This window comes from Garra rufa, chromosome 3, assembly GCF_049309525.1.
Source record: "Garra rufa chromosome 3, GarRuf1.0, whole genome shotgun sequence".
In the NCBI taxonomy this organism is placed as follows: domain Eukaryota; kingdom Metazoa; phylum Chordata; class Actinopteri; order Cypriniformes; family Cyprinidae; genus Garra; species Garra rufa.
The window spans coordinates 62,702,666-62,718,121 of NC_133363.1; the positions used below are offsets into that span (position 1 = coordinate 62,702,666).

General features: G+C 37.7%; 1 protein-coding gene across 1 annotated transcript; it reads left to right on the forward strand.

The window, feature by feature from the left end:
• The first annotated feature begins 13,958 nt into the window (after positions 1–13,958).
• Positions 13,959–14,782, forward strand: LOC141331705 (GTPase IMAP family member 7-like). Its single transcript, XM_073836739.1, has 2 exons — positions 13,959–13,986; positions 14,097–14,782. The coding sequence occupies exons 1-2, from the start codon at positions 13,959–13,961 to the stop codon at positions 14,780–14,782; spliced, it is 714 nt and encodes a 237-aa protein (XP_073692840.1).
• The last annotated feature ends 674 nt before the right edge of the window (positions 14,783–15,456 follow it).

Below are 15,456 nucleotides of genomic sequence, written 5' to 3' on the forward strand. Positions count from 1 at the left end.
TTTTATAACAATTAAAACTGTGTTCAATTAGAATGTTTTATTAACCCCTTAGCATTCCTGTCAAACTTAAAGGGGTCATTTGATGTTGCTAAAAGAGGATTATTTTGTGTATTTGTTGGAATGCAATGTGTTTATGCAGTTTGAGGTTAAAAAAACATGTTATTTTCCACATACTGTACATTATTGTTGCTCCTCTATGCCCCGCCTTTCTGAAACGCTTTGATTTTTACAAAACTCAGCGTTGATGTAAACCGAGGTGATCTGGTGTGTTGTGATTGGCCAAATACCTCAAGCGTGTGACGGAAATATTATACCGCTTATCATGTTTTGATGCTGTTTCTCGGCGCGACGAGACAGAAACAATAAAACCCTTTATAAACGAGAAATTTGTTGCATCCAGTGGGGACATAACTACTGATTATAATGACTCATACTGTCTTTTTACGTGTTGCGTTGCGCCTCGTAAACATAACACCATGTCTGCATTTGCAATCATGGAATGAGAAACAACAAGCACTATTCTACACTGCTCAAAACTTGCGTTGGATAGTTAGAACTGAATTCTTTAAATATGAAAACATACTTACAGGCCATCAGTTAGAAGCCAAACTGTTCTTGCAACATTTTAATTGCCCCACTTTATAGCCTTAACCTTTTGTGTTCAGCTTGCATTGTAAGTTGCTCTCCCAGGTTCAGGAAACAGTACTCTGTGAAATTCACATCAACCACTCGAATCTTTGCATTGTACTGTTCCAGAACAGTGTTGTAAATATAACGTAACCACTGATTTTCTAGTTGTGTCCTAGTTTGGAATGAAAACAAAGTACTTTTGCTTTTGCAATGAAACACACTGCGTCTCCTCAACCCTTGATGAAAAGAACAGCATATACTGGTTAGGTATGTTTTGGTGTTGGTGGTCCTTTTCTGGTTTAAGCTGGTCCTTATCTGGTCATGTCAAGGACCAGCATAAACCAGCAAAGGACCAGCATAAACCAGCATACCAGCACCAAAACATACCTAACCAGCATATGCTGGTTTTTCAACAGGGACATGGTGGCTGCAACACTATCACAGCCGGTAAACGTTACACCTTCTTTCTTTCCATATACATATGGACGCTAATCTATCCGTGACGTGTTAAAGTGAGGGCGTGTTTGAACGAGCCATTTTAGGGAGACGTGGCTGAATCTTAACTTTTATAATAAATATCTCTTTTGTTTGGAGACTTTAAGCTTTGCAACTTTACAGATCTTATCAATGCACAAACAGCTTGTAAGACTCCAAAGACAAAGGAAATCAAGAAACGGCATCATATGACCCCTTTAACTCAATGCAAAACTTTCAGCGGGTGGACCGTTGGAATGCTAAGGGGTTAAAACTTGTATAGAGTTAACATTTGTGACAACTATAAGCTCATTCTTATATTACTTTAATATATGTATTACTTTAATGAATATATGTATGCAGAGTAATAATTAGAAATAATACTTTGAATAGATGCAAGGATCAAACAAGGCTAGCTGATCAAAACAAATGAAACTATATATATAATATATATAGGACCCACACACACCTGCTACTACTGCTGAACTTTCAGGTTCAGCTGCTGAGAAGTGCAAAAATGTGGTGACTATTGTGTTTAGTTTCACTTTCATTGTGTCACGTGTTTTGCAGGAATCAGATAGTGGGTGCATTTAGAGAAAGAGTAAAAGAGAGAGAAACTGAAATAATGGATCATTGTGTGTTAGACTTAAGCTGCAGTGGTGTGGAAACAGCTACAAAGCATTGATGAACAACATAGGCATAAATTGTGAACAACACAAAATAAGAAACACCAGTAAAAACCTAATGGACATATACTTTTAATACCGAAAACACACCACACACGAGGTTAAAGGCTCACAGTATTGTTATAAATACTTTATCTAAACTGATGTTTTTTTTTAATAATGTCTAAGTTAATACTTGTTCAAAACAATCGCTTTAGCATATATATTGTATATATATTGTCATTAAAATTGTATTTTTTATAATTTTTTACATATAATTTTTTATAATATGATTTACAGTAGTGGCAACAAATTATATATATAAAAATACAATTTTAATGACAATATATATACAATATATATGCTAAAGCGATTGTTTTGAACAAGTATTAACTTAGACATTATTAAAAAAAAACATCAGTATATATATATATATATATATATATATATAAGTATTAGTGGTGGGCCATATCGGCGTTAAAGTGCTGCGTTAACTGTCACAATCTTGGTGGGTTGAGTGGAGGAGATGAGCAGGAGAACCGGATATGAATGAAATGAAAATAGTTTATTAAATAAAATACTGATGCTAATACAAAACAAACAAAAAACAGGAGCATAAACCGAGTACATGTAACGTTAACGACAGACAGCGGGGACTGATCACAAACAGACTAAAATACACAAAGACAAGGCGTGGTCACAAACGAGATAACAGGATGACGAGGGGGAAATACAAATATGGGCAAGAACAAACCAAAAGGACTAAACCAAATGAACTAGAAACATAGGGGGGAAAACACTAGGAGAACAGAACAAGACAGGACAAAATACTGACATTAACGTGAGACTCTTATCGGGCGATAAAAAAAATATCGCCGTTAATCTATTGTCAAAGTTGGGTTAGGGGCTGGGTCAATACTACGCCATCTATGATGACTTTTAATGTGTTAGAGGCGAGGTGTGTATCACTGACTGGGGACCATTGGACATATGTCAACAACGATAACTACCTTCGACGTTACTGTACACCTCATTGATGCCAGCTGCGAACTTCACTCCCTCTATAGGCTAGTATATATATATATATATATATATATCTATATCTATATATATATATATATATATATATATATATACGTAGATGTATATTTTTATCACACTGTACAACAATAATACTGTTTTTTTTATTATAGTAAGGGCTACGTTTAGGGTTGGGTAGGTGTAGACGTCAAAAAAAAAAATCTAATAGGTAGAAAAAATTATTTCACTGTTAGTTAGTAAACACAAGTGCATCTTATTGAACATCATTTATTTTCATCACCAATTATCATAGTAGAACAGCTTTCTTGAGCAGTTTGTGATGCAGTTTGCAAACAGGAGATGAGCCCCTGGTCTAATGTGCCACCTGGCTTGAGAAAACCGTTCTCAAAGACTTACTTTTAGTCATTATTTGGGTAGCACACATATTATATATGCACTTTATGTAAACTTTGATTGGGGTCATTTTATGAATTCAAACATTACTTTTTAACTAATCTGGACTTAGTAAATATCTTTTATGTTAAATATTTCATTCTTTACACTCTCTATAAATATTTATAGACGACTGCCCCCAAATTTAGGTTAATTTGATAGTGCATTACTATTAATAACAGGTCATGAGAAAATTAAGACTTTTATGTTCACTTTTACATCCAACCACAAAACACCTGCATTGTTTACAAGACAGCTGCTGGAGCACGGAGAACATGGCGAACATGGTACAACAGGCTAAAGGTGGGAATATGCTAATACAGGACAGTTTGTCAGTAATATGTCGTCACATTGCTCAGAAAATCAATACAGCTTAATTATTGAGACAGTTTAGGTTTTTGGGGGATTTAAAAAACAGTGAATGGATTTTTATCATTGTAGGGTGGCTGTGTGTTCACACACTGCTAAGACACATTTATATGCAAACACCACGTAAAAGCATATTTTGTATCCGATAGAAGTTATTTAAAGAGGCAAATTGTCTAGCCAAGAAATACATATAATTTAACATGCATTTCCAGCACGTATTTGACCCTGAAATTTCCCAAGAGATTTGATCCTTATGCAACTTCAGGGCACCATCAGCACTTTCCCTTCCCTTCAGTGGCAAAATGCACTTCCCTTTTTTCTGATGTTCAACATCCAGATGGATAGTTGTTGGCAGAGGCTATTTACACAAACTCTGCCCACCAGATGTGATTGGGGTAGTCAACAGCACAAAAGACGATTGTCAAACATCACCTCTAGTGGTGAGATGGTAAAACGCATGCCGTAGTCTTTTTGACACAATTGACCCGAGTTTGAATCCGCCTTTTGACAAACTCTCCCCCCCCCCCCCCCCCCTTTTAAATCTGATATCACATCGGAAAGGCATTTATTTTCAATAAAAATTAAGAAATAACCAAAATGTTAATAAAGAATTTGAGGAGGGCTCTATAGTCCCAATAAGGTGGCATCCATTTAATAATTTGAATATAATGTACTACAATAGTGAGGTGCAGATTATTACCTATGGTTAAAGAGTCGGACTTGTAATCCGAAGGTTGCAGTTTCAAGTCTCAGGTCCAGCAGGGATTGTCGGTGGGGGTAGTGAATAACCAGCGCTCTCTTCCACCCTCAATACCACGACTGAGGTGAGCAAGGCACCGAACCCTGAACCATTGGCTGCCCACTGCTCCAGGTGTGTGTTCACTACTGTGTGCGTGCACTTTGGGTGAAATGCAGAGCACAAATTACAAGTATGGGACACCATACTTGGCCACACGTCACGCCCTTTCATTTCCTTTAGTACTCCTATTTCCTTTCCTTTCCTATTCAGTGTAAACAGAATTTACAGTGTAATAAGATATCACTAAAAATACCGCTATTTTCACTTAGTGTACAAAGAATCCATTGCTATTTCACTTAGTGTAAATTTCATCTGTGGCTAAGAAAATATGCTATTTTCACTTAGTGCAAATTGCCACTGCCAAAAAATAATCATCTGTAATGCACAGAATCACATAAGAATATCTGTAGTGTAAGAAAAAAAGACATTGAACATGTGTTTATTGCAGCATATAGTAGCAATGACATAGTATATAGGATACTGGGTTCAATGGAGTTGGAATGAACCCTCGAGGTTCGAACATCTTAAAGGTCCACTGAAGTGCCTTGAAACACGCAGCGTTCTTCTATGTGGTGACGTTCTTTTAACTGAAATAAAAACATATCGCTAAGCCCCGCCCACTTATTTTGAACAGCCAATAGCGTTCCATTAATATCTGCTCGGGCCAGAGCCGTTGAGCTCGGTAAAGCCGCATTTGTAAGCTTATGACAGCCACAGACTAATAAATTACCCCACAGATTCAATATGAAACTCTTGCTAAAACGAAATAGTGATAATAATCATGCTGAGGCTGTGTAGTTTAATACATGCCGAGTCCGACCGCGCGTATGAGCGCATATGATCTCCTCCGCATCTCTGTGTAGGGGGCGGGACTCTACGGACTTTAGAGCGCATTTGATTGGACAGAACGTTTGATCAGAAACTGAAGTGCGCGGTGATATCATCAAAATCCTTGATTCATATTGGCGGAAGTGACGAGACTGGAAGTGTTGAATGCCCATTTCTTGTAAAAGCGAATTTTGTCATTGCTTTGAAGCACACTAGCTTATAGATAATCTTAAGGTCCCCCTGATATTCATACAAGCCAAAAAACTTTAATTTTGATTTCAGGGGGACTTTAAACTCAAACCTTTTATCCTGTTACAGTTATGCTGCAATGTTATGCTGGGAACACACCACAAGATAATTTCTGATTTTGGGCCGATTTCTCCTCTTACAACAATCCTAGGTAATGTCCCCGATTATCTTGGTGGTTCTAAAGTTTATCTTATTAGATTTTCCTGTGAGGTGCGTTAAGAGTGATGGAATCAGTTAGGAAAAATTGAAATCCTGATGTGTGGGGGGAACCCCGAGGATAAATGCGAGTATGATCTGGAGATTATCACGTGAACTGAAATAATATCCAATCAGAAAGCGAGCTGACAGAAGATGGAAGCAAACATATAAAGACCATGTTCCCGCCATCTCCACGACTTCACCCAAACCCAAACCTATTTTCATTTTTTTCCCAGTGAATTTTCTGTCAAAATCATTCCAAACACTATCATTGCAATTTCCTCCTGCCTATCGTCCGCCATGTTTATTCTCAAGTCTTGAGAGATTTGGCAAGATTTCTCGTGTTCACAGTCAGGACTCTGGTTGAAAATGTGTGTGTGGCGTGCTGTCTTTTTCACATTGCGGCAAACCACACACTATAGGAGCAAAACGGTGAAATCTAGGATTTTTTGTCCTCATGTTTGTGGTCTCATACATTTTGAAGTTCTTATAAGATTTTAAAAATATTTTAGTGTGTACCCATCAGTTAGTGTGGCCTAACAGTTAGAGAGTCGGACTTATAACCTGAAAGTCGTTGATTTGAGTCTCATTACCGGCAGGTATTGTATGTGGGGAGAGATTCAGTCCGTACCCAGATCAGATGGTGGTTTAGCACCCTAAAGCATGCATAGTTTGTGAATTAATATCGGACTTATGCATGCCTAGTGTACGACTCTGATATACAAGAGTGTCATACATTAGGCATGCACAAGTTCGTTACTATTACTCTGATCGTCTTTACCTTTACATTAGCGCGATGGTTTGTTTCATGCAGCCAAGAGATGAAGTACAGACCTGCACTTCCGGGGGGTGTAAGTTACTTTAATGCGGGCTTTTGCGGACCGGAGTGGGACAAAACATGAACGTGGCAGGATGAAATAACATATTTATGCGGGAGCGGGCGGGCACGGGACTAAAAAATGATGTCCCTTGCAGGTCTCTAAAATAAAGTTTGCGTGCAGTGGTTGGAAGTTTTGAGCCACTGTTCAGTCTGTATTTAACAGTGCGATGATCAGTCCAAAGCAATCAATCACAGAACGCAAGACAGGCCGTGCTTTGATCATTTTAATTTAAAACGATAAAAATTAAACAATTTTAGGATAATATTTTAATTAATTTAAGCCTGAAAGAGATCACTGAGGCCCACCAGTTGAGAATCCCTGATCTAGACGGCCATCAGCGCAAGTCCGTGGGAACCAGATGAGTCATTTGCAATCTGACTTTGCAAAAACAACCAAATGACTAATTGTGAGGGCAGAGGGGAAGTGGCTCTAGCCACTGGGCCACCCCCCCTGTGCACGGCCCTGCCATTAACCATTTAACATGTACTCTAGCATTTTACCATTAAATTCACAGTCATTTTTCACAGTGCACGACTGAGATGAGACCTTGCCCTTGGGCAAGGCACCAAACCATGGTGGACCTATATGGTTAAGAGTCTTGGTGTAGGATCATGATTGTGTGGGTCATAATACACGTTTACTTTTGAATACATTTGACTGCCATTACCTTAGTGCTAACCTTATTTAGAGAAATGTGCAGAGCCACCTTTAAACCATCTACATTATTATGAGATGTGATATCTCTCATTGCACTTTTTCTCATTGTTTTATTAATGTAGTACACTTCATTCTGTTTTTACTGCGGTACAATGTGAATTTCCTAAGCGCAAAATCTTGAAGATGCAAATCCATCCGCTAAATTTCGCTTAATTGCAAACGCAGTGCATTTCCAAGAACTGAGTACATTTTCACTTCACTTTTCCACCCAATAAAAATCAGTCAAAAGAGCATCTCAGACACTTTTCTGAAGCACAGACTCAACGAGACACTTTCATTTGCACAAGCTCAAGAACGACACACAGGTAAATCTGTACACTGTACCAATTTAAACCATATAGTTCAGATACTGAAGGATCTTTATCTGCTGTGTTTAATCATCTCAGACAATAATGTGATGTCTGTTATTATTGCACAGAAACTTTATGTTTAGCAGCCAAACAATGGCAATTTGTAACTGTTGTGTAACTATTGCTATAAGCATTTTAAATTTTGTTGAGATCTACAAGCTGTGGTTGTCAAAGTCATATTGATATATAATGACAATTGTGCAATCCTATGAATAAGCACAGCAAACCTGGAGTTTTTTTTTATTTTTTATATAACTGCAGTTCCCCTCCCCCCAAATTCACATGCAGCACTACTATAGGATTTTGTTCATTATTGTGTTTATTATCTTATCATCTGGCATATTTCAACTTATTGTGAAGCTGTCTGTCACTCTTCTGTTCTCAGGATGAGACTGGCAGTTGTCCTCCTACTCCTCGTCCCTCTGGTGTTCACTGATGGATGGGATAACAGCAGAATCAGCAATGATCAATCTGACATGTTTCCCTGCCAGAGATCTCAGAATAACAACGCTTACAATAATTTCAAACACCGACATATTCTTGCATCTGATTTCAACACAAGGAGTCGACATTCTTGGGCAGGTTACCTAACGCGTATGGGTCTTTGTGGCAGAACTCCGCGCCAGTCCTTCCTCCGTAAAAATGACAAGAGTAGAATTGTAAGAATCTGCAATGGACGAGGCGTCAGAGACACAGGAAACAAGTGCATCAGTGAGGGAAGGTTTGACGTGTACACTGTTAGAAGCAGCTTTATTAATGGTCAGTGTGACGTTCAGATTCAGACTGAGCGCTCTTATGTGATTGTTGCTTGTGAGGTCATTGAAAACCGCTGTGTGCCTGTTCACTACGAGACACAAACTAACAGGCAACCATCCAGTGATGGTGAGATCTGCAGACCAGCAGGATTTTCTGAATTAGACTGTTAGTATGTAGACATTTTGCATTTAATCATTTTCAAGTCAATCATAAAATCAGTTTACACTTACTTTTTTCCCCTGCAGGCCTAACATTTAAGTATGTTTTAGGGAACAGAAATGTTCTAATCCAGTGTTGTCGTCTAAACTTTAGTAGTGCTAAAACATCGGTCTGTCTGAAAATTATAAGAATAAGAATAATCTCAGGATTTAAGGAACAAGCTGAAGTAATCAGTAACAGAGGGGAGTTGCTAAATTGGCTTATAAATTAACCAATCTTATTAAAGGAGAATGATGTAATAGGACATAATGTTACTTTTGATATGTGTCTTTGCTATATAAACTGCTGTATTCTTTATGTTTGGGGGACTCTCTGTGATTGTATTAAGTCCTCCTTGTCGTGATTAAAGCATATATATATATATAAAGGCATTGTCTGGAGTCTGTTTGGCGCCATCTTCTGAGTGGTAAAGTTTACAACAGCCATAAAGTCTGAAGGAATAATGCTTATAAAATTGATCAACTTTATATATATATATATTAGGGCTGGGACTCGATTAAAAAATTTAATCTAATTAATTACAGGCTTTGTAATTAATTAATCGAAATTAATTGCATTTGACCTGGGAACAGTGAGAAGTAAGATTTTTACATGGATTTTTAGTGTACCATTGAATAATGACTGAATACATAAGCTTAAGCCAACAAAATTATTTACAAGTATGTACTCTTTTTGTGAAGAAAAGTACATACTTTTGAGTATATAGCAGAATAGTAAGCAAGCTTTGGGACATACTACTTGCTTCTTTAATGCTTAACTGCTTCTTTAACTGACGCTCTGTTGCTTAGTTACCTGATTCCTGTCACTGTTTAAACTGCCTTGTCAATCATCACAGTTAACATTATCTACATTTCGTTTAATTTAATATCCTACCGTATTAGAGAGAAATTAAGAGGCACGTTCTTTGACGAATCTTTCATGCCGAGAACTCTGCTCTTGTGTTTGCTTTATTATGCATTTAAACGTTAATGACCAAACCTATCACTATAAATGTTGCTGCACATGGAATATACGCGGATAATATTTTAAAAATATTTTTTATCAGGTTACACACTGATTATTTATCACTCAAACCCCTTTCTCTACCTGTCCGTTGGTCGCGCATATCCTCCATGTTTGTAGTTTTTTTAACACTTTTTATGCGTGTTTGTAGTTCTAAATGAATCCTTGTTCACGGCGCAGTGTGTTGTGGGCAATATTAGCCGTTAGAGTGTGCATTGATCGTTAAGTAGTAGACCATCCGGGAATCTTTGGAATACTTGTTTAACATACTACGATTTGGGACATACAATACTATTTAGGAAGGACGCAGCTTGGCTGTATACGAAATCGCCCCCTATACCCTCAAATAGGACACTATTTGAGGGGACAGCCATTTTAAGTGGTGTTCGAAACCATAGTGGACGTTCTCGAGTGCACTCATTCAATCCCACAATGCACCGCAAAAACGAGTGTACAACCGATGTACGCTCAACAGCTAGAGATAACCCATAATGCACTGTGAGAGTCGAGCGCCGACTGAATTCCCGCGTCTCTCCAGACGATGGCGCCCGCAGCTGAATCATCCATCTGTTCATTTTACAACGTGCTCGTCCACTGCGTAATGCAGCGTACAACACAGGTACAAATTTGTTGTAAATTGATTATTAAATTGTTTAACCAATGTTTATACATAAACTCCTTGACCTAGTTCAAGATAAATCCTTTAATCTTACTACTCGAACTGTGCGTTTTAAATGATTGTTAAACAGTAAGCAATATACTATGCAAAAGCGTCAGTCCTTCCGGTGCGCTTAGTGTCCGAATTCACTCACTCGTTTTCATTCACTCCTTCAAGTGAACTGTACTAGTGGACTAATGTAGGGAATAGTGAATAGGGTATAGGGGGCGATTTCGGATACAGCCCTTGTCTGAACGCTAGTTGGTGCTCCAGTATAATGGGTCCGCCGAATCTCATCCAGTGAGAAACGTTCCGCGGTGCAAAACTAAGTGCGATTAAAATGCGTTAAAAAAATTTAACGCATTATTTTTGTGTAATTAATTAATCTAAATTAACGCGTTAAAGTCCCGGCCCTAATATATATATATATATATATATATATATATATATATATATATATATATATATATATATATATATATATATATAAACACATGGGCCTGTGTGAAAAAGTGTTTTTCAACAATTCTGCCAAGATGAGTGGGCTAAAATTCCTGCACAGAGCTGTAACAGACTCACTGCAAGTTGTTGCAAACTCTTGATTGCAGTTGTTGCTGCTAAGAGTGGCCCAACCAGTTATTAAGTTTAGGGGGCAAACACTGTTTCACACAGGGTCATGTGGGTTTGGATTTTGCTTTCCCTTCATAATAAAAAAAAAAAAAAACTTCATTCAAAAACTGCATGTTGTGTTTACTTGTGCTATCTTTGATTAATATTTAAATTTGTTTGATGATCTGAAACATTACATGTGACAAACATGAAAAAAAATAAAAATAAATGAAAAATAAAAAAAATCAGGAAGGGGGCCAACACTTTTTCAAACCACTGTATAGCCTATATATATAATCATCTGAAAAAGTTCCTAAACGGAGGAAGTTGTTCTTTCCTTTTTTCGATTTTGGTGTGACCATCCAGTGAACTCTCCACTTTCTGTCTTGATTCTTTTGGAGGAACAATTAAAGGAAGTAAAAGTGAGTACTCTGCAGTTCACACACTTAGACAGCAGATTATTATTACAGTAAAGAAACATAAGTGACCAGACATCTAGGTTCTATTGGAATATGGTATAGAGTTAAAACTTAACAAAACAAAAAAAATAAATAAATAAATAAAAAAAAAAGAGAGAGAGAGAGAGAGAGAGAGATCCCATTGACAGTTGCAATTTCAGACATTTAATGAGGCTCAGAGGTGGCATAAGTGCAAATAAATTCATGTTGAGATAAATGTTTTAAATATACATTTTTGAATATAGAAATATTACGTTTTAAAACTGTAAGTATACGTTACAACGACACAAAATTTTCTGTTCACTGTTTTTTCCCTAGAACAACAGTGATGAAATGCGATCGGTAGAGCAGTTTGTCCATTCAAGGCTACTGTAGAAACATAACGGTGACTTCCATGTGAGGGGACCCGCGGTGTATGTAGATATAAACTGATAATTCTAAGGTAATAAAAACATAATGGTTCATTAATTAAGGTCTTTATACACCCCTGAAAACATAGTTATGTATATTATATTGCACCTCTGTCTAGAGATCATCTTAAATATTACACAGTGCACCTTTAACAAGAAGTGCATTTATTGAATGCCGCATTCCAGGCAACCTGTTACCCGTGTTTTTCCAACCTTCTGCCCGTGAAAGTGCACTGGAGCGGCAGTCAAACCCGTGACTTCCCACTCGTGAACTCTAGATCGATGTACTCCCAGTCTCAAGTTCTGCCCATGAAACAACAATGTCAGCCCCTACGGCTGTGGTGTTTATGCAAGTGGTACACGGTGGAAAAATAGACTTTAGAACAATATAACGTTGCAATCAAATTAATAATAATATAATAATAATTAATGCGCTCAGGCACAGCAGTGACGTCATGGGCCAACAACCTATTACCTGACTGTGAATGATGCGAGCGGCGTCACTATGTTGTCACTGAGAAGCTGAGGCCGCGGCTGGGATGATTTTTGGTGTGATGGCAGAACAACAACAATGCGCTATATGTTTTTTTCCCCCCTCATTTTCTCTAATTGAAGGAGATCCGTCGTGGGCTTGTTGCAGGTAACGGAAGAACTTTAATCCCTGCATATTTGAATGTCTTGGAGAATAAATGTCCAAACGAAGGAGTAGAACTACAGGTGAAATGCTAATTATAAGTCTCCACATAAGAATACTTATTGTTGACAGTACTTCCCCTGCTGTCATTCCTGTAGCCCACTCCACTATGACTTTTAGAAAAAAAAAAAAAAAAAAAAAATGACTCGTCAATATGGAGCCCCGTACCACGGAGCCCCTTACGTCACCTTCAGAAGAAAAATAATTAATCCGTGGGGACGGTTTGCAATTCCTTCCCTCAGTTTATAAACCGTACTCACAAATTCTTAAACTGTTCCCTCGGTTTAACAAACCGTGCCCACGACAGATTTTGACCCTCAGATTTTGAATCCGTACCCACAAAATCATAATCCGTGCGCACGCTTTCGTAATCCGTTCCCAAAATTTGTAAACTGCTCTCATGGATTTGTGATTATGATAAGCTTTTCACCCAGAGTTAGATGCATGCTGCACTATTAATGTTATTATTAAATAAGGCCTATTATTACATTGCATTAAGTTTGAGAGCAAAGGAATGGCAACATAACCTGTACATTATTTGTTTTGTATTGCTTTTTACCTTCTCCTCTCCAAAACTTTTTTTTTTTTTAATTCAGGTAATTTAATATTTTGAAAAATATTATTAAATAAAACAAAGCCGTTTGAACAGCGCTCTTCACTTATTATTTTATTTTGGTACCATGACCGCACTTATATTTCTCTTAACATAAGAACATCGCCAAGGTAAATCATGATGAACAGAGACTGTTGCAACTTGTTTCTCCTAATAATTAATCAAGAATAATCACATATCATTTTTCCTTACAGAAACCCACATCATCTTTAAATAAAAAGAAAGAAAGAAAAAAAATGGGAGGTAAGGTATAAAACCACTTATATTATACACCTAGTTTCACAAAAAATGGGTAACAGCAAACAAATGCTGGATTTTGTGATTATGTGTGCATGTATACATTTGTATTATTCAACATTTAAACATACAAAGCTGGCAACATGGACATTTAGCCTGTAGCTTAAAGGTTGTATCAGCGATTCTAGGCTGAAACATAAAGTGTCAAATTCAGCTGACCTTTCTTCACGATCCGCTCGCTGCCTGTCCCATAAATCAGCTGTAAAAAAAAACACGTCTCTCTGGTCAGCCTAGGGTCCAAGATATGCCTTTCCAGAGCAAAACAAACAGTGTTCCAACCAATCACCGTCAGAGGTTTGGTGTTGTGGACTTTCCTACTGGTGCAGGGATGTGAGGGAGGCGGAGCGAAAGTCCACAACACCAAACCCCTGACGGTGATTGGTTGGAACACTGTTTGTTTATGTGTGGAAAGGTTGGTAGCACCGATTGTTTTTTTTGGCATATCTCTAGGCTGACCAGAGAGACGCGTTTTTTTTACAGCTGATTTATGGGGCAGGCAGCGAGCGGATCGTGAAGAAAGGTCAGCTGAATTTGACACTTTATGTTTTTATGTTAGAATCGCTAATACAACCTTTAAGACTGGTTTATTTATTTGAGTGATGGTGCACAATGTCAGCTTTCGATTATTATAATTATAGTGAGTGTTTGAAAAAAGTGTCCATGTGAATGTTTAATAAAGTGGCAACACAATCAGAAAATGTTCAGTTTGCTTTGGAAAATCTAATAACAAGTGTCTTTCCTAAATAGCAAGTGAATCTCTGCCAGAAAGAAGAATTGTTCTTCTTGGAAAAACAGGAGATGGCAAAAGCAGTGCTGGGAACACAATTCTTAGAAATGATGTATTTTCAAGTGCTGCTTCACCTGTATCTGAGACAACTAAATGTGCTAGCAGTGAAAAGACTGTTGATGGAAGAAAGATCAGAGTTATTGACACACCTGGATTTTTTGATACTAATCATGATGATGATAGGAAGATTAAACATGAGATCATAAGATGTATGATTGAAAGCGCTCCAGCTATCGATGCCTTAGTCATTGTCCTGAAGGTCGGGAGGTACACAATACAAGAAATGGAGACTGTGGACAGAATTGTTCAAATTTGCCAAGAAAATACCTTTAAACACTCAGTGGTTTTATTCACTCATGGTGAAGAACTAAAAGAGAATCAAAGAATTGAGAAATTTGTTCAGAAAAGTCCCAAACTACAGCAGCTGGTTGATAAATGTGGAGGCCGCTGTCATGTCATCGACAACACTTACTGGAATGATTGTCATTCAGGGTACAAGAGCAATGAGGTTCAGGTGAAAAATCTGCTGGACACGATAGATGAGATGGTAAAAGTGAATGGCTGCTATACCAGTGACATGCTTAAAATGATGGACGACAAAATTCAAATGGTGATTGACAAGAATATAGAATGTTACTATACATAATGACTCCACCATTAAATATTAAATCAAACATAAAACTCTTTCTCTGCAAGAGAAAAGAGAAGAAGCAAAGAACATTGTTCATATGGAATATGTAAAAAGGCTTGAAGGAGTGACTGGAGGGACACTGATTGGTGCTTTTCTGGGCATTAGTGTTGCAGTGGCATCAGTTGTGACTTTACTTCAGCCAGAACACCTTCCAACAGTGATACAAAGAGTCAACGCAGCAGCCCAAACTGTAAACGAATACAGAAGAAAAACACAGTAGAAATGGGGCCTGAACAGGCGAGTCACTGCAGCGGGGGTCTTTCTCAGAGCTTCACCTTTAGGAGCAGTTGGAGGACGACTTGTAAGATACAAAACAGCAGAAGAAGCCGATTCAGTGTATGATGCAGAGAAGAGAGCAGCAGCAGTATCATATGCAGAGGCTTTTCATATAAATGAGAAGGTACTATATTTGCTTCTGTTGCATTAAAAAAAAAGACAAAAAGGAAAACTGATGTGACAGAGGGCTAAAAATCTATACTATCAACACTTATTGACTTTTTTGGTTTCCAATCTTCTCTAAAGGAGAGGCCATGATCTCTCACATGGTCAATTAGGGTAACTGTGTTTGTATTTAAAATGCATCTGCACCTTCTATACGTCTCCTTCTGTCTACTTCTATATCCATGTCT